Raw genomic sequence first — 21,393 nt, forward strand, 5'->3', positions numbered from 1 at the left:
AAGGCAAATCAGCCAGTTATCTGTAAACTAATTGCAAAATTTATTCCAGGGATGCAGGGGGGCTGGGAGATCCATAAGGGCACTTCATGTTTCGGGGCTGTGGGTCCCTGGCCCTGGCAGGAGCAGGAGGGGAGACTGAGTCAGGGAAGCAAAAAAAAAAAAGTTTTTAAAAATTAAAAAGCAGGGACGCCCAGCTCATGTAGCCGGGCCGGCCTAGCGCAAGTTGCAATGGTGACAGGAAAGCGACAGGGAGTGTCCAGCGGGGCAGAGAACAGCCAAAGCTTCTCCCCAGAGAGTAACCTTCAAGACACAGGACAGCAGCCAGGGAGCTGAGGCCGGCTTCTGGGGCGGCGGCAGGAGGCCCAACGCGAGTGGGCCATGAGAGAAAGGGTTGGTCAACACTACCCCATAACCCACCCGTGAGCACTCGAGGCCCCTCCTGCAGCTCACCTGGGGAAGAGGGCAGAGGACAAGCAATCGCTTTTTTTTCGGGAGCAAGACAGGGCTCAGAAGAAATGGCCTGGCACCCAAGGGAGCACTTGGAAGGTGAGATGGGAGGGAGGAAGCCTGGGCCTGTATTTGGTGCAATGGCCGTACCCCAGCTCGGTCCTCCATCAGCTCCCGGCTCTCCTCATGGACATACGCCTTTCCAGAAGTGTTTAGGAGATGGAGAAACAAATCTATAGCCTTGCAGCTTAGTACCAGCCCAGCTGGCCAAGGGGGAGGGGGGCTGGAATGCTGATTGTACCAAACTTTCCCTCCCGTGCGGTGTGGGGAGAGGGGGGTTGTAGCAACGTCCTTTCCTGGAAATAGATCAGAGGTCTCCATGCACAGGTCAGATGGTGGAGGGTTGGGGAGAGGTCTTTCTGCCTAACTGGTCTCCCAGTTTCCTCTAGGGCCAACAACCCCACCACCACCACCAAATTCAGCAAACTCAGTCATCCTTAATTTACTCAGAAAACTTCCCTCTCCTCTGCGGAGAAACACTGCAGACCCCTCTCTTCTCCCTGCGAGGCCCGCTCGCCTTCCTCCTGCTTCTGATCCCAGGAGAGGGGGAAGGGATGACCTCTGACCCAAAGGACAGCAAGGCCCACCAAGGAATCCAGAATGTCCTCCCAGACCAGGGGAGACACTGGGAGCACAGGGGGGAGTCGGGTGGTCAGCCGCCTCCTCTTTGGGGCACTGTGAGAGGTAGGCAAGTGCCAGGGGCTAGAGAGTACTGCCTTGCCCATCCTCACCACCACCCAAACATAGCTCCAGAGCGCAGGGGCAGGGGCCTGGGGACAGGGCTCTGGGGTCACCTACTGAAAGGAGCCTGCACGGCATGCTGGCGGTGCCCCTGTGCACTGCCCGGGGCCGGGCTCAAGTCTGCCTGCCCTGCAGCATCTCGATGAGCAGGTTGTTGCGGGGCATCTCGTTGCCGAGGTGCTTGTGGTACAGGTACTCCTTGGCCTGCACGCTCAGGGCCCGCACCTCCACCAGGCACAGCAGCAGCTGCTGGAATTTGTCCGCGCAGTGCGGGTAGTGGCACAGGGTGTAATCGAGCAGAGCCGCGTTGGCCTTCTCCTGGGCATCCTTCACCAGGCTGTGGTTGCTTAGGAACTTGACATCTGCAACAGGAGACCGGTGGTCACCCGCTCGACCCGATCGGCACCGGGGCTGGTCCCAAGGCTCACCCAAAGCCATGGGGACGCCGCCACGATGCCTCCCCTCGCCTCCCACCCGCCTTCCCCACCACCGCCCCCGGCCACAGGCACCCCCCGGTCCCCGTGCCCGTCCATGCTCATCCACTGCCGTGGCTGAAACGGACACTGGCAGTCACCAGCACCCGGGTGCCTCCCAGGCTGAGCGGTTTCCAGCACCGCTTGCCTCTGTCAAGTGGAGTGAATGCGGTCCCCAGGAGGCGGCCGCGCCCATGTGAGGGGTCTGGAGGGTTCTGGAGCCCCCTGGGGGAGCCTGGCCATCCCTGCACCCCTGCACCCAGGCCAGGGCCAACACCAGCCCCCTTCTGGTTATCGCGGTCAAAGCCATTCTGACACCATCATCCTTGTCACCAGCAGCGCCACCCTGCCAAACACAGGTGGCCCCTTCCAGTGAGCCACACGCACCGGGGCAGAAGCGTAGCACCCTGGGTGTGCTCTCTCTCTCTCTCTCTCTCTCTCTCTCTCTCTCTCTCTCTCTCTCTCTCTGCCTGTCTCTCTCTCTCTCTTTCTGGCTGGGCTCACGACACAGCAATGCAGTGGCAGAACAGAACGAATGGACTGAAGTTCAAAGCCAGGCTGGGTGGGAGGCAAGCAATGGGAGGGGCGATGGGGGAGGTCTGCTGGATGAATCCGTTTATATAAATTTAAAATGGGGCTGGGGCCAGGCTAGCCTGGCAGGAGCTAGAGCCCCCGGGTCCATTCCTGGTGCTGCAAAATAGAAGGAAGGAAAAGCAAGAAGCCGGCCCCAGAGCAATGGCAGGGAGAACCCCGTGGGGTGTGAGGAAGGGCTCCCTGAGCGAGGGGGGAGGACAGCTCTTGGTGGAGCAGCACGCCCCCCCCCCCTGTGGGCGCGGGGTGAGGGGTGTCATCCATGCCCTCTGCCCATCCCCCCCACGCTCCCCTCCGCGTCTCCTCATGGCGCTCTGCCCCTGGCTCGGGGTCAGCGGCAGGAATCGCGGAATCAGCTGGCAATCCCCAAAGCCTCGCCAGGTGTCCCCGAGGCTGTGCTTTGCAGCGGCTCACAAGATGGTCATCTCGTCCGTCCGCGCCACCGCCCGGCCCTGCGGCTGCGGGGGTGCGGGGCGCGCACAGCCCTTGGCCCCGTAATCCCTCTAACACGGCCTGCGCCGGGAAGCTCGGCTCTCCTGGCAACCCTGAGCCCTCCGCGCGCCTGCTGAGCCCTGTGTTGTCTATAGCTGGATTTAGGGAAACCCGAGCCCGGCCCAGAGCGTATGGCAGGATCTGGTGGCAGAGGACTACCCTCCACCCCCGGCCCTGCCAACTCCAAGTGCGTGAGCCCAAGGTCATGTTCTCCCGCACCTTCCTGGGGCTGCCATCGGCTTCTCGGACACCTTTGTGCCAATGAGAAAGAAGTTCCTCTTGTCTAGAGACACAGTCCCTAGTCTTTCCTACCTTGGACCCCTAGAGTGCAGTGGACCAGCTACCCCACAGCACAGAGCCGGCTAGCTCTCAGCCTAGCCTGCTCCAGACCCGTTCAAAGGCCACAGGAAGTCACCCCAACCAGCTGGCTTCCCAGAAGCAATGGTCATCTCTTGTCCATCTCTGTCCCAATCTGTCCGCACATCCCGATCCTGTCCCACCTGCCTCACCCCGCTACCATCCCCAGGGCTAGGGAAGTGTGACAATTCACCATAGGAGGCGGGGAGTCCAGGGAAGGAGAGAGACCAGCTCAAGGCCACTCAGCAGTAAAAGGGGTGCCGAGGAAAGAGTGGGCGGCTCTGACGCTGCAGGGTGGGAAGGGTTGGGAGCACCAGGGTGCGGGCTTTACTGGGATTTACTATTCTCCTGTCTTCAGCCATGGCCCAGGGTGCCGGGGGGGGGGGGGGCAGAGCGAAGACAGCTCTGAGAGACAGACAGCCCGTCTCCCGGAAGTCCTCCCCTCCCAGCTCAAGTAGTGGACCCTCCAGGATCAAAGCCAAAGACACCAGAGCCTGGGTTCAAAGCCAGGTGTGTGGGCCTTCCATGGCGAGAGAGCAGGCTAAGGAACCTGGGTGGGTCACATTCCCAGCGGGGTCTGGGAGACAGACATACTTCTTATTCTGTCCAACCTAGGAAGGCAACCAAAAGCCCTACGGGGAGTGGCACTGTGGCTCAAGTGGTAGAGCACTAGCCTTGAGCTGAAGAGCTGAGGGACAGAGCCCAAGCCCAGAGTTCAAGCCCCACAGCTGACCAAAAAAAAAAAAAAGTGTCATTCCAAAAGCCCCACAGGATCCTCAGTTTCCCCCAGAGAGGCCACCCTGAGCTTCAGAGCTGACGCCCTGAGATCTCACATGGGACACAGCTCCCCACAGCCCCTAGTCTCTAAAGAGCACAAGCTGACAGAGCCCCATCTCACAGACTTATAAAAGCAGGGGGCCAGCAAGCCTGGAGACACCCCCTGTAATGTGTCAGGGCTTCCCAACCCGGCTCCCCAGCCAGCTAGCTGACCCTGGGCAAGTCGCTTCCCTCTCTGAGCCTCAGTGTGCTATCATCTGCAAAATGGGGGCAAAACGGTGTGTGCCACCAGAACTGGGCCCGGAGCCATGCCCACGGTGGCGGGGCGGGGCCGCCCACTGGGCTCGCTCCGGAGGCGGGAGGGGCGGGAGATGGCGCCCCACCCGGGGAGCAGCCGCTAGCTCTGCGAGTCTGGGGCCCCCAGGATCTCAGAAAAGCCCCCTTTTCACGGTTTAATTGAATATTTGAATAATCCTTTCATTCCAGCGAGGCATAAAGAATGTTGTCCCAATAGCGGTGACTCAGGCAGGCGCCCCCGTGCACAATGGCCCCTCGAGTGGCGCTGCTATTCAGGCCGCCTTTTGTTGCCGCAGAGCACTGGGTAAATTGCAAACGCTTAAGGGAATGCTGCCGCCGCGCCTCAATGCGAATCAGGAAATCGAATGTTAGGTCAATCCATTAAGCTTCGATTAAGTCCTCGGTGGAACAATGCCTGCCGGGCCCATCTTCATAAACACCGCGATTGCCAGGAGAGAGGCACTAATTTTAATTAAACCTCCTTACCTGCCTCCAGCAGCCTGAGACGCTATTTAGACGCCAAATGGCACCCTTCTGTGGAGGCAGGCAAGAGGGAGGCGTGGAGAGGCGTGGGTGGGGTGGGTGGGGGAACTGTCACTGCCCAAGTTCAGGCTGTCCAACTCGGGGGATGCTGCCCGGGGTGATCCCCCAGTGTGTGTGGCCTCAAAGTCTGCAGGCGAGTAGCCATCCCTCTCCTAGTTTCTCATGACTTGGGGGTGGGTGGGCAGGGGGAACCCTCTATTCTGCACTCAGGTAGCTCCAGTCACCCCAGCCCCACATCTCACCTTGAAGGTGCAAATGGAGTCATGTTACTTGCGGCATCAAATCCTTCCCAAGGAAAGGTCGAGGTGCGCCCTGCCCGGTTTCACAGCTCAGCCTCTGTGCACCCCCTCCCTGCCCTCTCCAGCTGCCTGGACTCGCACGATTCCCCGTTCTCTCCCTCTAACTTTCCTCAGTCCAGGAGGCTTTTCACACTGCTTCCTTTGTTCCCAGAAAACTGCTCAGACTGCAAGCGCAAGCTGGGATGCACCACATCAGAGAAGCGCCCCCCAACGTCCCCAGGGTGGCTGCACTGGATGGTTCCGGACCCTCCCCAGCGGGAAGCACCCCAAACCTCCCAGGGAAGGAAGCCTCACACTGCTCTCTTCCTCTTCCTCCTCCCCTGGCAGCCCCAACCTCACTAGATCTCTGGCCTGCTAGGCTGGGGCTCCCCAACTCACCCACCCCTACACTCCTGACGGCACAAAGTTCATTCATGCATTAGCTTGCTCATTTGTTCATGAGGCTAAGGATGATGATGGCACCCGTCAGAGAGGTCAGGCAGTGCAAATTCTCTCATGAACTGATAAGCTGATGGCAGTCCTTTTACACTTGGGGAAACAGAGGCTGAAGCACACAAAGCCAGCCAGGCTAGAACTGGAATCCTGGTGGTTCATCCCTTCCTTTGGGGGTTCCATCCTGGCTGGGACACCCCCATGTGAGCACCTACACATGCACACACATGCATTCATACATGCACATGTGTTTGCATGCATGGCTTCCCCCAGCCAAGCCCCAGCTCTCCAGCCCCTTGGCCGCCTTGTCTGCAGAGTGAGATGGAAGTTTGCTGGGGGAACGCACAGCCTGGCTCGAGGAAGAGGGCTGGGCTCATCTACCCCCCATGGAGGGAAGAGCCCTTCAGGGCACCCAAGCAAAGCACAGGGAGGCCTGGAGGACCCTCTCTTCCCAGGACCCTCCCCTAAGCTCCATGGCAGCTCCTAAGCTACCCAAGACCCTCCCCTCCGCCACCACCCAAGAGACCCAGCCCACAGTCCCAGCGCTAACTAGCTCCCTTCTGCTCCCCAACACCTCCCACACATACTCCCTTGGAGACATCTTGCCACATTGTGGCTATAGTGCCAACTGCCACCAAGACAGCATTTCCACCCTGCCCCCTCCCCGATCATCTGGACTCCACCTTTCCATCCCATAGCTGCCCCTCTGCTACAAGATTCACCCATCCAGAGAACTCCTGCTCATCCTCTAAGACCTCGCTCACACGTCCCTCCTCCAGGAAGCCTTTTTACTTGCTCGTTCCCAGATTCCTTGATCCATCTCCAACTCTGTCCCTAACCCCCCCCCCCCCCCGCCCCGATCAAGAGCTCCAGGAGGACAGGCCATTGTGAGGAAGACTCGGGACTCAGGAGGGAGGAGAGCTAGTGGGCTGCTTCCCTGATTTCTCTTCCTTCTTCACACCTGTCACAACTACCTGTCTCCGCAGCCCTGTGACACTCTCCTAAGCAGCTCACCTCCCCCCCTGGGGGTGGGGAACCCCTTGTGCCAGGCAGATGCACATTGAAGGTTTGAAGAAGGCATGAGCGAATGGACGAAGGCGTCTAAACTCAGACCGCGCTTTCTCGTCCACTGCTGGGTGAGGAGGGACACGTATCTACAATGATCACCCAGGAGCTCCCCAGGTTCTCTGTGGGGTCCGCGTGCACGAAGGCCAAGTCTCGGACATCACCTTGGGACTTTATAACTGAGCAACAAGCCTGCTAGGCCTGTGGCCCCGTTTTCAGGGTCCGTTCCTCAGCCTGCAGACCCCACTTGAGCCACAGCGAGACTCTCCACACACACACACACACACCCCCACCCGGCCCCTGTGCTCACTCACCCAGGCTGAAGAGGATGAGGAACTTGAGGCAGACAAACTCCTGGCGGTCGAGCTGCAGCGCGTGCAGCTGCAGTACCAGCTCCTGCGCCCGCAGCACCAGGTTGTGCAGCAGGGAGCCGGCCTGGGCGGCCACGGTGCTCAGCTCCACCTGCAGAGCGGAGCAGGGCAGGGGTGAGAGGAACGGCCATGCGCCTGGGCGGGAGGCGCCCACCAGGCCTCGGGGGGTCAGGGGAGCCCAGCTTTGCCTCTGAGTTGGGCGCAGACAGCTTCTGCTCAGAACCCCACAATCTTCCAGGCCCCCGTGCCAGCTCTCCTGGGTGGCAGTGGGCCGGCCACCAGGCTGAAGGGTCCTTCACACACAAAGAGCCTCCGTCAGGCCTGAAGGACGGATGAATGGATGCATAGCTCGTGTGCAGCCAGAGCAGCAGTACCCCTCAGGGACGATGGGGGGGGGGACGGTGAGGCCTCCCGTGCGTGTACCATGTGGCCACATGCCCACCCCCCACATCCACACGGACACCTGCGTGCCCACACCCGCACACGCCCTTCCATGGGCACTCGAAGTTCTGCACGTGTGCCCATTGCCCATGGTGACAGTCAGGACAGACACCCACGCGCCCCAGTGCGAGCAGAGATCTGCACACAAGATGTCACAGGCCTGCGTCTGCGTCCCGGGCGCTTCTGGGGCCACAGAGACTTGGTCCCACAGGACAGTCAGTTCACAAACTCCCTGCATTTGTCTGTGCCTGGGTCCCAAAGTCACTCCTGTTCTCTGCTCCCAATGACCTGAGGCCCGAGGATGAACACAAGGCCCGAGAGCCTCAGTCTCTGCCCCAATCAAGCCCAGGGTCACACTTGTGCCACAAGGCAGAAGAGATCTCCATCCCCTAACCCCAACTGTACCTCCTCCTCCTCTGCCCAGGGAGCCTCCCTTCCTTGCTCCGGGCCCACCATTCTGCGCCCTCCACCTGCCTTCTCAAAGACTGTCTCCTCCTGTTTCTCCCCCAGCAGCTCCCACTCGGTTTCCCAGAGTTCCTTCCCCCTCCCCCTCCCTCCCCCCATCCCCACGCCTGTTATTCCATATGCTCTGTTTGAGGTGGGTCCACATTTTGGCTCTGAGGCCATTCATTCATTCATTCATTCATTCATTCATTCAGGATTCAGAGCCTACAAGGCCTGGCTTACTCCCCAGCTCCTAGCAGTGCCTCGGCTTCATCTCTTCCCTCCTCCGGCCCCCCTGGTCTCCCTCAGAGCCCCGGCTCCCACCACACCCCACCTGCAGCCCTCCTCTGGAACTAGCTGACCAACTCTGACTTCTTTTTCTGCCACCTCTCACAAGAGCTGCCCTGCCCACCCCACTCTCTGGCGCTGTCCCCCCAGGCCTGGCTCCCTCCCACCCCGCTGGGGCCAGGGGATGGTCCCTGAGCTGAGGGAAGGACTGGAAGCCAGGGCCAGGGCAGGGAGAGCGGGCGCTCACCTCCTGCCCGGTGACCAGCAGGATGCTGCCCTCCTTGCCATACTGGATCTGGCGGTAGATGTGGTCAAACACCAGCAGCTCGCTCCAACAGTTCTGGAGCAGGGACATCTGGTCAGCCACCTGCAGGAAAGAGCCATGGGAGGGTGTGGCTGGGCGCCTCTCAGCCTTCAATTCCCTGTGGGTGTGAGGCCTGGGCCTCGTGAGAGGCTCCAACAGAGCCTCAGCCCTGTCTCTCATACATGTGCGACCTGCCACACAACTCCACAGTCGTCCTGTGCACCTCCCTTCTGGCTCTCCTAGGAAGGAAAGGAACCAGGGCTGCTTGGGAGAGGGTCTGGCATATGTTAAACACAGAAAATACACATTGTTTGTAAAAGGCCAGGTGCTCACGGCTCACGCCTGTAATCCTAGCTACTCAGGAGGCTGAGATCTGAGAGGATCACAAATTTGAAGCCAGTCTGGGCAGGAAAGCCCATGAAACTCTTATCTGGAATGAATCAGCAAAATGACAGAAGCAGAGCTGTGGCTCAAGTGGTAGAGCATCAGTCCTGAGAGAACAAAGACAAGCAAAAGTGCAAGGTTGTGAGCTCAAGCCCCAGTATAGGTACACACACACACACACACACACACAGACACACACACACACAGAGGAGTACCCAAAATGCTTGCCAGTCATTTTAACACTGAACCCCATTGGCCCTAGCCAACCAATTAATAGCAAGGAGCCATGGGAGCAAGTAGTAAGGAGCAGCAGGGAGTTCCACAGGGCCTTCTGCAGAACTTTGGGACCCATGAGAAGACAGGGGGGCTACATGGCCTGAAGACATAGAAGGAGGTAAGCAGGACAACAGGGGTCTCAGGTCTGAAGTAACACAGGCACATTCTGACCCTCACGCTGTGTACTTGGAGTGCAGACCAAATGGTCCCTGCTTGTTGTCCTTTGGGGGACAGGGAGATGTGATTGTGGGTTTTTTGTTCTGTTTTTTGTTTTGGTCCTGGGGCTTGAACTCAGGATCTGGGCACTATCCCTGAGCTTTTTCAGTCAAGGCTAGCACTCTACCACTTTGAGCCACTTCCTCTTTGCTGGTGGTTAATTAGAGGTAAGAGTCTCATGGACTTTCCTGCCCCTGTTGGCTTCAAACTGTGATCCTCAGATCTCAGCCTCTTGAGTAGCTAGGGTTACAGGCATGAGCCACCAGTGCCCAGCTTGTCTTAAAATTTGTAATCCTCCTCATGGTGTTTTTTTTTTATGGCAAGGATGATACATTTTGTCATCCAAGCCATGGAGACCTGGAGCCAGGGAACCTCTGGCCCAGAGCCATCTTCAGGTGAAGAGTCTACACAGGACGGAGACTCTTCAGGGGTCACCCAGAGGTTGACTGAGCCAAGGTTATGGTGGGCACTTCTGGTCCACAGTCCCGATGGGGACAAACTTAGCCCTGCTGTGTATTTGGAACAACCATAGACCCTGAGTCCTCCTAGGATTCCACAGTGCCGAAAGAACCCAGCCCCACCCTGTGAGGAACAGGAACCATGGTCACCACCGTTGTGCCCGGTGAGGCTGGGGCAGTTGGACCACTTTCTGAAGAAAAGACACCTCCCCAAGGTCATACCGCTCTGTCTGGGTCCACATTCGTGCTCCTTACCACTAAGTACAAAAAAAGACCTGTCCCCTGCCCCCAGCCATCAAGACTCCCCTAGGAGTTCTTAACCTTCTCCACTCAGCCTCCTCTACCCCTAGGTGCCCTCATTCTCCACTCTGGGTGCCTTTCTTCCCTGGTACTGGGGCGGGAATTAGAAAGCAGGGTGGTGTCAGAGTATCTCTGCTCCTCTCCGCCGGCAGACCTCTGCCCCCTCCCCAAACCCCATGGCAATCAGAGGGGTCCTGTCCTGGGTCTAGGAAACAACACTCTCTTCTAGAGGCTGGAAGCCTCCTCCCTCCTCTCTGGGGCTTTCTCAGAAGAAGGCGGGAGGAGGACCAAGAGGAAAGCCAGTGGCTGGTCCCTGCACAGCTCCTCCGCCATGGTCACCCCCGGCCCCAGCCCCAGACGGCAGGTAAGCAGGAAGGAAAGGCTGCACCCATTCTGCTCAGGGAGGATGGAGGAGCATTCTCGCTCGTCTCATCTCATCTCTAGGTTAAGAACTCTCACCTTCCCTGGCCCTGGAGCCCCCACCCTTCCACTGCTAGAACAAACATCCAGTCTCAGACCTCACCAAGCCCTAACCTCAGCCCTGGGTAGGAGCTGCCTTTCCCATGATGCTTTGCAAGGAGCCAGGACACACAGCCCTGCCCAAGTGACCTATGCCTGAGGTACAGACAAGTGCACAGGCTTGCCTAAGGGACACCGGGCAGCGAACCCTGCCCAGATGCCCCTACTGAGCTCATCTAGGGGGTCCTGGGTGGGAGGTCCCCACACAGGGTCACAGTAGAGGCAAGGAAAACTCAGACCCACTGTGGCTGCCTCAGGCAGAGGCTGTGCCTGTGCGGGCTGGGCTCAGGCCACCCACTCCCTGCAGGAGGAGCAGATACCCTTGTGCCCAGATTGAAAGGACGGGGTGGGGGTGGTGGGAAAAGCGATAAGAAGCGAGTGAGGAGATAAGCGGGCGGAGCCTGGGACAGCAGGCAGAGGGGGGTCACAGTGACCTTGCCTGGCCCAGCCCTAGAGCCAAGTATACCCAGACCACAGCCCTGGGGCAGGACAGCCCTTGATGCCCAGGCCTAGGTTCAAGTGCCCACCCAGCCACAAGCACCTCTCAGTCCTGACTTGCTGTTCTGTGCAATGGGAGAAGACATAGAACACAGCTCATTAGCAGCCATGGGCTCTGCGGAGCGGGCCAGGCTTCTACCCCCTCCCCCCCCCCACACACACACACAACACTAGGCAAGCTTTCCTGTCAGACCCTCACTTCTTCCTGGGGACAGACACATTGATTCTCACCATCCTCCATCCCCTTACTAAAAAGAAAGAACTCAGAAAAGGATATTCTTAGAAGAACACAAAGGCACAATACCTACATGCATCTGATTACAGAAAATAATATTTATCAAAATGAACTCCGGGAAATGGAAACAAGAGGGTTGTTTTTCTTTGTTGTTTTTCTTTTTGCTTTGTGAGTTCATTTAGATGTCTTTGGGAGGGTAAGGGTGGCACAAAAATGGAGGGACAAAGGGTGAACAAATACAGCAGTCATATTCCCTAGACACGGTTGAAAATGAGCTGTACAACTTGAGGGTGGGGACAGGAGGGAAAAACAGAGAGAGTGAAGGAAGGGGTGACACTGTCCAAAAGAAATGCACTCTTAAATCGGGTGTCGTGGCTCACACCTGTAATCCTAGCTACTCAGGAGGCTGAGATTTGAGGATCACAGTTCAAAGCCAGCCAGGGCAGGAAAGTCCATGAGACTCTTATCTCCAATGAACCACCAGAAAACCGGAAGTGGCGCTGTGGCTCAAGTGGTAGAGCGCTAGCCTCAAGCTGAAGAGCTCAGGGACAGCACCCAGGCCCAGAGTTCAAGCCCCACAACCGACCAAAAAAAAAAAAAAGTACTCTTTGCCTGACTTACATAACTGTAACCCCTCTGTACATCACCTTTACGATAACAATAAAAAATTTAAAAAACTCAGAGGGTGGTGGCTTCCAGCCCTCTCCATCAAAAAGGAGGTGAGTAAGAGCCTGCTTTAATCCAAGCTGCAGCTTCCTCCTCCACTCCCCTCAGGTCTCCCTGCTGCCCTGGGAACAAGGACATTTACAGTCCTGGCTCCAGGGACCCTCACCAGCCTGGCCTGTCTGCTGGGCCTGCCACAAATCTTCCCAGAGCCTTGACACTGTGCAGCCTGTCTTGGAGAAGGGGTATTTATGGATGCTATGCTGACCTCTCTCCCAGCAAGCTCCTCTGGAGCCCCTGGGGTCTGAGGGTCTGGCAGCTGAAGGCCAGTGGCTCGGTAACTCTGGTGGCTGACATGTCTTGGGCTGGCCATGGCCCTTGCCAGGCTGAGTGGAGCAATGAGGGGGCTGACAGGGTTCCTGCGGCCTCCACAAAATCATCTATCTGGGCAATTAGATCCGCAGCCAGCGAGGCCTTGGAGCGGATGTCCATGGTGACCGGATGTGAGACCTGTTTTTAGGGGGCCCTTACTTCCCCTCCCTAATAAGGGCTGAGCTCCTGGGAAGGCCACTGCCCCCACTGAGCAGCAGAGGAAGATAAGCCTCTGCCACGCTGAAGGTAGCAAGTTGTTTCACCAGCCCAGGACAAAGTAGGGCATCTTTCTGGTAACAGAGGCACATAGACACAATGTATCTTCCTCTGTTCCCTTCCTGGTGGGGCGGCTGCTGCCTGCCAGGGTTGATCCAGTGTTACAGTGCAGGCAGGAGCAGGCAGGAAGGGAGGGGCTGACCCCACGAATGGAACTTCCTGTGTGCCATGCCCTGCCAGGAATTCTTCCCCATCCCACTCACCAAATCCTCACCATTCCTCCCACCTTCCAGGTGAGGAAACTTGCCTCAGAGGAGCCAAGTCACTGAGCTCTAAAAGGGCAGAGGTGGAACCTGGTAACGGGACTCTTGTCATTCTGGCGTTCACTTCTGTGGTACTGCCAGGCCCAACTCGCTATGACGGTATGAAGTGGGAAAATGGAGACTGATAAACACTCATGCTGGGACAGAGGAAGAAGAAAGCCCATAGAGAGTACCGAGGACTGTGATCATACACATCTAGTCCCCGGTGTCCCCGACAGCTCAGTTGAGGCCTACACACACACCTACCTTTCCCAGGGGGAGGCAGGGGCAAGATGTCATGGGCTCCTCTGTGGAGGGCTCAGGCTCTGGGCTGAGATCCTTCTCCAGCTTGCTCTCCAGAGTGTCTGCCCAAGCACCTACTTCTGGCTCATTCTCTGCTCTGACCCACCAACCTTTCTAGCCCTGCTCCATCGAACCCCTTGGAATTCCCAGAGGCCTTTGCACATTTCTGAGCTTTCACCTATGCTGTGCCTACTGCTTGCTTCTGGGAATCTTCTCTGACTTCCTTAGCTTTGTGTTCTCCCTTTGTGCTCCCGCTGGTCCCACCCGCTGCTCACACAGCCTGGGTATGGTATACTGGTATTATCTATGTGTGTCTGTCTTCTCAAGCCTGGCAGCTTCCTGGATCCAGTAGGTGCCCAGCTAGGGCACCAATCTTCTCTCAGAGCCAGAACCTTCCTCTGTCTGTCTGTCTGGAGGAGAGCAGTTGGATGTTGAGCCAAAGGGAGAACAGGGCCATTTGGCATGTCTCACTTTTCTGGATCCTCACACCAGTCTCTGCCGACACCAGCCCAGGGCCCATTGGGCCAGTGGAAAGAACCTCCCCACCGCTCAGGAGGCCCTGTGCGGCCCGGGCTGGTGCTTATCTGCAAGGGTCCCTTATGGGGCAGTAACTGTGGCCCATATTCCTGGGCTCCGTGCAGGACTTCTGGGAAGGGGAAGCAGGAAGATATGGACCCCAGAGAAGCCAGAAGCAGGAAAAAACACTCAGCAAATTGGACAAAAGCCCTTCCCATCCTGCGTGAAACCCCGGGAGACGAGGAAGGCAGCCAGAGGAAGTGCCCTGCCCTTGGACCCAGGGTTCTGAGAGGCTGGGAATGCTCAGCCCCGCCCTTCTGCACAGGGGCTTCATGGGAAGTGTCCAAGGAAGGTGGAAGCCCACCTAGAGGTCTGGGAACCCTCATTCCCTAAGACACCCCTTCCCAAAATAAGGACAGGGCTGGGGGTGAGGGGCCTGGGGTGAGAAGCCCCCCTGTGAGAGAGACATGGCCTGTCCCCAGCCCTCAGCCATGGCAGGACTCCACAGCAGAAGCACAGCCACCACCAGTGTCGACGCCTAGAGGTTCCCAGGCCTGACCCCAGGCACCCTGTGATATCTCTCCATGCTACACAGCCAGAGACAGTGCCCCCAGCCCATCTGGCCACGGGTTCAGAGGAAGCCCAGGTCTAAGTGGCATCAGTAGACAATGCTGCTCAAGGCTACGGCCAGCCCCAACAGCCAGGGGATTGAACTGGGAAGAAGAGAAAACAGTAGACTTGGACTGAACATGGGCCAGGTAGTGATGGCCTTGGCCAGGATTGGGTCTCAAGAGCGGCTTTCTAGCTAACCAGAGCATTGCACGGGGCAGCTACCAGGTTTCAAGCGCCTCACATCGCTAGTGAGATGACTGGGGCTTGAATGCAGACCTGGGTGCCATCCCTGAGCTTTTTTGCTCAAAGCTCTGGGCCACCTTGCCATTTCTGGTTTTCTGGTGGTTAACGGGAGATAAGAGTCTCACAGACTTTCCTGCCTGGGCTGGCTTCAAACTGCCATCCTCAGATCTCCACCTCCTGAGGAGCTGGGATTACAGGTGTGAGCCATGGACGTCCAGACACTGGGAAGTTCTTTCCTACATCTGTTCTCCATTTTTCCTGTTGCTTTCCTGCCTCAAGCACCATAATAAGGCTGGTCCTGGAGATAGAAGAAGACTGTCCCATCTAGCTAGACTGGTATCAGGCCGGAGAATTCCCAACCCCGCTCCTCCTCCAGGACATGTACACATGTACAAACCCACACAGACACACACCCAGGATTGGTGTCATATAAAAGAGATGCAGGGGTGGCAAGCTCACTTTCTTTAGGAAATAGGGCCCACGGACAGGCCAAACTCAGACCCACAGAGCCCCCCCTCTGCCATATCCAAGATTGGGGGGGGCTGAAGCCCTCCCCCACATGGGCTGGAACCTTGGAGACAAGACAAATCATGCTTTGAGGTCTCAGGGCAGGGGAGGGAGGATGCCCACCAGAGCCCAAAGCAAGAGCAAACCAGAGACTGGTGGAGCTGTAGAGACAGGCAGGTGTGGAGGCAGTGGTTGGGAGGGAGACCGCCGGAAGAGACAGAGGGAGAGCTCAAAGAAGCAGAGGTTGTAGGAGCCAGAGAATAGACAGGGAAAAGGAACCGGAGTGAGCAGAGGTAACAGTACTAGGGCAGCCCATCCATGGGGAGACAGATGTCGGGGCCTGAGCAGTTGAGAGTGGGGGGCGGGGACAGGCACCCCAGAGCCAGAGGCTGGTGGGCTGGGAGGAGGGACTCACCTCCAGCTCCTTGAACACCATGCACCTGCGGGCCCAGTCCACGATGGAGATGAAGGTCTGGTCCGCCATCCTGCACAGGAGGCCAAAAGCAGCAGGCTGATCGGAACGGCTTTTGGCAGGTTCCTGCAGGCAGCCCAGGATGCGCGCCCGCACCTGGTCCTCCTCGGGCTCCAGCTGCAGCAGCTGCAGGATGAGCTCCGGCACACTGGGCCCCCCGGAGAAGGACTCCGAATAGCCGTAGGGCGGCCCCGGCTGCTGTTGGGGACTGGCATAAGGCTCTGGGTACTCGGACTTGATAGTGCGGCCAGAGAAGTTAGGGTAGAGGTAGCCTGCCAAGGACCCATGGGTGCTTGGCACAGCCATGGGCAGCGCTTGGGCTCCAAAATCACCCAGTGGCCCAGTGGCTGGACCAGAGGCCAGGCCCTTGGGCTCAGGTGCATGCAGGTTGGGAGTCAGCATGTAGTCCGGAGGGGGAGGAGGGGGTTGTGGCACCCCCATAGGGGGGCCCGTCTCCAGCTTGAAGCCATTGGCCCGAATCTGTGCCTTCTTCTGCTGCTTCAGAGCCCGATCTCGTTTGTACATGGGCCCAAACTTGTTCCGGCCACCACGCATGCGGTCAGCTCGCACAGCTGTGGGGAAGGGGACAGAGGGTCAGGCTTCACGCCACCTTCCATAGCACCCTACCTGCCCCCCCCCCAAACTGTGTCACCCCCGCCTCTCCCACTTGCTCAGTTCCCTCTCCTAGCCCCTATGCCCGCAGGTGGAATCCGTTTTGTTTTAAAGCAGTTTCAGCTGCTAAGGGTCCTGCTCAAAGCGTCCCTTCCACCTTGCTTATTCTCTGCTTGGCACTTCTTCCTTGTCGACCCTACCTTTGGTATTCCCTCTTTCTCAACCCCTTTTCTTTCTCTGAGCTTGCTGAAGATGCAGCCTCAATGTCAGCCCCTCCAGGATGTACTTTGGGGTCTACCCAGCAGAATCTCCTCAATATCCTTCCCAGTCACTGCCCATTCTTACCCATGCTAAATGGATCATGCGCAAGCGCCCCAGGCTGAGAGCTCTTAGGAGCTCAGCTCTGGGTTCTGGGTTCTGGGTTTGACAAGGAGATGTTGACAGTAAAGGAAACTTTGCTCAGCTTTGCTCATGGCAGGATGGCCAGGGTCCAACGTATGGGCTGACTCCCCAATTCCACTGAACCTCTATTACAGGATAATCGGGGCTCCCTCCCACCGGTTTCCAGTGTGGAACTGCGTTTGGGGCAGGCTGAGGCTCTGGGGGCGGGGGGAGGGGGAAGAGGGCCGCTCTTGCTGACCAGATGTTCCTCTGCCTGCCAAGAACGTGTCACCGGCCAGACCCAACAGGTACATCTCTGCAGCTGGAGTGTGGCCCCAGCCCCTGCTCGAGCAGGACGGGACCCAGGGCTCTGGGAGCAGGCAGGGGGTGGAGAGACTGGGAGCGGTGGGCGGTGCTCGGTGAGATGATGACTTCGGAGCCCTACACTGGCCTGTCTTTCCCCGTTCCTCTGGTCTACAGGGTCCTGCTCCCCTCTCCCCAGCTCTTCTCCGCACGCCCACCCCCCCCACTGGCACTAGGCATACAGGCTTTGGGGTCAGTACAGTGTCCCCTTCCCGCTGCAGATTCGCTCCTATGGGTGGCAGGATGTGTGGTCTGCAGCTCTCAGAGCCTCTGGGGGCCTCTAGGTTGTTCAGAAACTTTACAAACAGCTGCCTGCTGGGCGCACAGCCCGGCTGGGGCCGGGGCCGGAGGGTAGAGGGAACGCCTGTCTCCTTGCATCCTCCCCTAGCTGAGGTCTCTCTGGCTGAACTATCTCCCTCCTGTCTGGATGAAAAGGCAGCTCAGAGATGGGCCTGGGTCCTCTGGGGGCAGTTCCTCACTCCTCAGCTTTCTCAGAGCCAAGCTAAGAACCGGATTGGAAGTCTGGGAGCCAGGCAAGTGGTAGAGCATTTCAAACACAAGCCCCGAGTTTAGTCCTCGATGCTGAGAAAAAGGAGGGAATCTCACCGGCTGAGTAACCCCAAAGATGGATGGACAGACAGAGGGTTGGCTGGACAGTGACATGCACAAAAGCAGGGCGTATGGAACGAATAACAGCCAATCTGCTGAGCATTTGAGCAATACCAGGCACCTCGGGCTTTCCCTCGGTCTTTCCCTCGGTCCTCATCCTCGCTCTCCAGGAACAGGAAAAAGAACTACTTATTAGGAGCTCATTTTGTTTCCAGATGGGGATCTGTAGCGCAGAGAGGTGAAGGAATTTGCCCAGTGTCCCCCAGCCTGCAAGAGGTGGCACTGGGACTTGAAGTAGACACTTTGAAGGCTTACGGGTGTGGTTGGTGTGGGCTATCTATGGGGTGGGGAGCGCCTCACGGGGGAGGGGGAGAGGGAGAGGGGTGCTCTGCTCTCTTCAGGGGCTTCTCCACCCCACCTCAGCGGACCCTGGCAGGCATATCCTCCTTAGTGAATGCCCGGAGGGGCCAATCAATAGCCAGGGCCCCCAGAAACTTCCAGAAGGCCAATGCTGCTTTCCCTGAAGCTCCTCTCCCAGTCGTCCCCCTCCCCACCCCTACCCCCCAGGTTTCCCAGGACGGCCGGGGCGGGGGTGGGTGGGGGCCCGCGCACCTTCCAGGCGCATCCCCACCGTCAGGCACTTCTGGAAGCGGCAGAAGGGACAGCGCTTGCGCTGCGTCTTGTCGATCTTGCAGCTCTGGCTCTCGGTGCACGTGTAGTGCTTGTTGTTCTGCACCGTGCGCTTGAAGAAGCCCTGCGGGGTGGGGAGGGGGGGGGACAGAGGCGGGTCAGCGCGGGGAGCAGGGGGGGGCGCGCCGTGGCCCGGTCCCCGCACCTCGAGACACCCCCCCCGCGCCTCGACCCACTCACCTTGCAGCTCTCGCACGTGAGCAGCCCGTAGTGGTAGCCCGACACCTTGTCCCCACACACTGGGCACAGCTCGTCTAGGTCCTCGTCGTACGAATAGTCCATGCCCGCGGCGTCCGCCTGCCGAGGAGGAGCGGGGCGGGTCACGGCGGGCCGACGGCGACCCGCAGCCCACCGACCTGTCGTCGCGCGTCCCGCACTTGGCGACCGGGGGACCCCCCACTCGGCCCCGTCGTCCCCCCCCCCCCGCTTCGCGCGCGCGCTCCCTGGCCGGACCCGACCCCCCCCCCCTCCCCAGCCCCGGGCCGCGTCTCCTGCGTCCCCCAGGCCGCTGCCCTCCCGCCCTCCGGGGTCCTCCCGCGCCACTCCCGCCGCGCCCGATCCGGGACCCCGAGATTCCATGCGCTTCCATCCGGATTCGTTTGTCTGAGAACAACAACAACAAAAACCCCAACCCCGATTCTGAGAAAACAGGCTAGGCTTGGGCGCGGGGGAGACAGACACCCGGGAATCCCGGGCGCAGTGGAACGCGGCGGGCCTGAGCGTGCTGGGGACCCACGGGGACGAGGGAGGCCGAGACGGTGAGCCCCGCAAGGGAGGGAGCGAGCGACGGACGGACCGACGGACGCTTGCTCCACGGAGAAAGAAGCGGGCGACAGAGGCGCACGGATGCAGCGCCTGAGAACACCTGGGAAGATGAGATTCACACATGATGGATGGGTGGATGCGTGGATGGATGGATGGGTGGAATGATAGAGAGAGAGATAGAGAGATAGGTAGATAGATGGATGGATAGATGGATGGATGGATAGACAAATTGGTAGATGGGCATATATGTGGATAGATGGACAGATACATAAATGGGTGATGGGTGGAAAGGCGATGGGTGGATAAATAGATTATATAAATGCATAAACGGTAGATGGATAGATGCGTGATCGATGGATAGGAAATGGATCATAGACAGATGGACGCACGGATGGACAGGAAAACGACCGGGAACGAAAGCGACGGAATCCGAGGCCAGAGCGAAGGAGGCCCGAAGGGAAGACTCGGAGCGGCGGGTGAGGAGTCAGAGACGGTGACAGACGAGGGACACCCGGAGAGAGCGAGGCCGAGAGCGCCGCGGAGACACTGAGAGAAAACCTGGGGAGACGTAGGCGCCCAGCCCGAGGGTCGGGGACGGGGAGGCGCGGGCGGCGGCCGGGCTCCGAGGCGGGGGATCCCCCCGCAGAGTCGGTGCTGAGCGGCCCGGGGCCCGAGCCGGGAACCCGGGGAGACAAAGCCCGCGCAGCGACGGCCCCGGGGCGCGCGGCCGAGACCGAGACGTCGGGCGAAGAGCAGTGTCGTGGGTGCCGCGGGGACGGCGGGCGCAGGCTGGGCGGGAGACGCGGCGACCTGGGGCGGGCGGAGAGTGCGCGGCTCCCGGGGGGGTGGGTGGGGGTGGGGGGCTGGACCCCAGGCGGGGGCGACCTCGGGGCGCAGAGTCCGAGTCCCACGGAGGGAGGCGCGCGGCCCGTCCAGCGTCCACCTGGCCGATCCTGCGAGCAGAACCCCACGTCCCACGCCCGCGCGGACTCCCGCACCGCCCGGCCGCGCCGCCGCCGCCGGCGAGGAGCCGCACCCGGGCGCAGCGCCGCCCGCCCGCCCGCCCGCCCGCGATGACGGCCGCTCGGGCCGGGGGCGGGGAGGCGGGGGCGCGGGCCTGGCGGCGGGGGTCTCGGCGCACCCCGCCTCCCCGCCCCCCACCCCGCCTCCTCCACGGCGGCTCGAGGCGCACCTGGGACCCGGGCCCCTCCGTAGCCCTGCGCGCGGGGCCCGCTCGGGCCGCGCGGTCGCGGTGCGTTTGGTGTCCCGGGGGCGGAGGCGCGGCCTGAGCCCCCCTTCCCACCCCCAGCCCAGCCCGCGTCCCCCCTCCAGTCCGGCCCGCGCCCCCCAGCCCGCGCCCTTCCCACAGCCCGGCCCGCGTCCCCCAGCCCGCGTCCTGCTCCCCCCCCCACACCAGCCCGTACCCCCACAGCCCCCGCTCTGCCCTCCCCAGCCCGCTCCCCTCTTTACCCCCGACACTCTTCTTCCCACCCCAGGCCCCGACCGAAGCCCGGGAGTGAGGGAGGCGCGGAACCGGGGAACCCGAACGCCCCGAATCCAGGCAGGTGCGGGGCCCCAGGGACGCGCGCCCGCGGGGAGGGCGGCCAGCTCCGGTCCGCACGCCCAGCCTAGGGCCGGCCGGGGCCACCGGGGGCCGCGGGGCGTTTGGTGGCGTGGAAGCGGGATCTAGCCCGGCCTAGACCCTGGGCGCTGCGTGGAGCCTGACGCATTTCCTCCCTCGGGCCCCAGGACCCTCTCCAGCCCTCAGTTTCCCCTTCTGAGAAGTGGGCCGGTGCCCGGAGCTCCCCAGCCCCTCCCCCCCCCCCCCTCCGCGCACACCCTGGTGGGGCAAAGCCCCTCTTCACTCCCGGAAAGGGGGATCGCGGCCGGCCCACCTCGCCAGATTCCAAGGTCTGGTGAGCACCAAATCGCTGCCAGGAGAACGGGAGCTGGGCGGGTGGCGCGGGGAGGGGAGCGGCACCCCTGCACCCCACGGAGCTCTCGCTGGGCGGAGGGCGGAGTCACAGAGCCAGAGGACAACTTGGTCCCCAGGCCGCCATGGGCAGAGCCACTGTGGGTTGAGGACGTCCAATCGGGCTCCTCTCGTTTACCAGATGAAGCAACTGAGGCAGAGGGAAGGGGGGGGAGGCGGGGGGGGGGGGGAGACCTGCGGGGCCCCACCCGCCCCTGAGGAACCCCGGCCTGGTGCGCAGGAACACCCACAGGGACAAGCCTCTCTCTGAGCCCCTGCCCCAGGCCTTGGGTTCCTGGAGTGCTGACGCCTGGTCCTGCCAAACCAGGCCCCGGGACCAACTCAGCCCCCCCCCCCCACGTCCCCCCAATCCCAGAATCTGCGGCCTAATAAGCCAGCCAAGACGCCCTTCTGAGCCTCAGTTTCTCCACATGTAAAATGGAAGAAAGATGGGGTTGGTGCGGTGCTTTGAGCCTCCTGGGGTGAC

The 21,393-nt window shown here is 60.1% G+C and overlaps 1 protein-coding gene across 2 annotated transcripts; it reads right to left on the reverse strand.

Moving 5' to 3' along the window:
• Nucleotides 1–607: 607 nt before the first annotated feature.
• On the reverse strand, nucleotides 608–20,880 carry Nr5a1 (nuclear receptor subfamily 5 group A member 1). 2 transcript variants are annotated; one of them, XM_048342391.1, is made up of 7 exons: nucleotides 20,830–20,880; nucleotides 18,350–18,466; nucleotides 18,092–18,233; nucleotides 15,458–16,086; nucleotides 8,366–8,485; nucleotides 6,889–7,036; nucleotides 608–1,610 (listed from the first exon to the last, which is right to left on the reverse strand). In XM_048342391.1, exons 2-7 carry the CDS (start codon nucleotides 18,449–18,451, stop codon nucleotides 1,363–1,365), a joined length of 1,389 nt encoding a protein of 462 aa, XP_048198348.1. In that variant the 5' UTR covers nucleotides 18,452–18,466; nucleotides 20,830–20,880; the 3' UTR covers nucleotides 608–1,362. The 2 variants fall into 2 exon arrangements, with proteins under 2 accessions (XP_048198348.1, XP_048198337.1); XM_048342380.1 differs by lacking the exon at nucleotides 20,830–20,880 and adding an exon at nucleotides 18,736–19,015.
• Nucleotides 20,881–21,393: the final 513 nt, after the last annotated feature.

This window comes from Perognathus longimembris, chromosome 1 (assembly GCF_023159225.1).
Source record: "Perognathus longimembris pacificus isolate PPM17 chromosome 1, ASM2315922v1, whole genome shotgun sequence".
In the NCBI taxonomy this organism is placed as follows: Eukaryota; Metazoa; Chordata; class Mammalia; order Rodentia; family Heteromyidae; genus Perognathus; species Perognathus longimembris.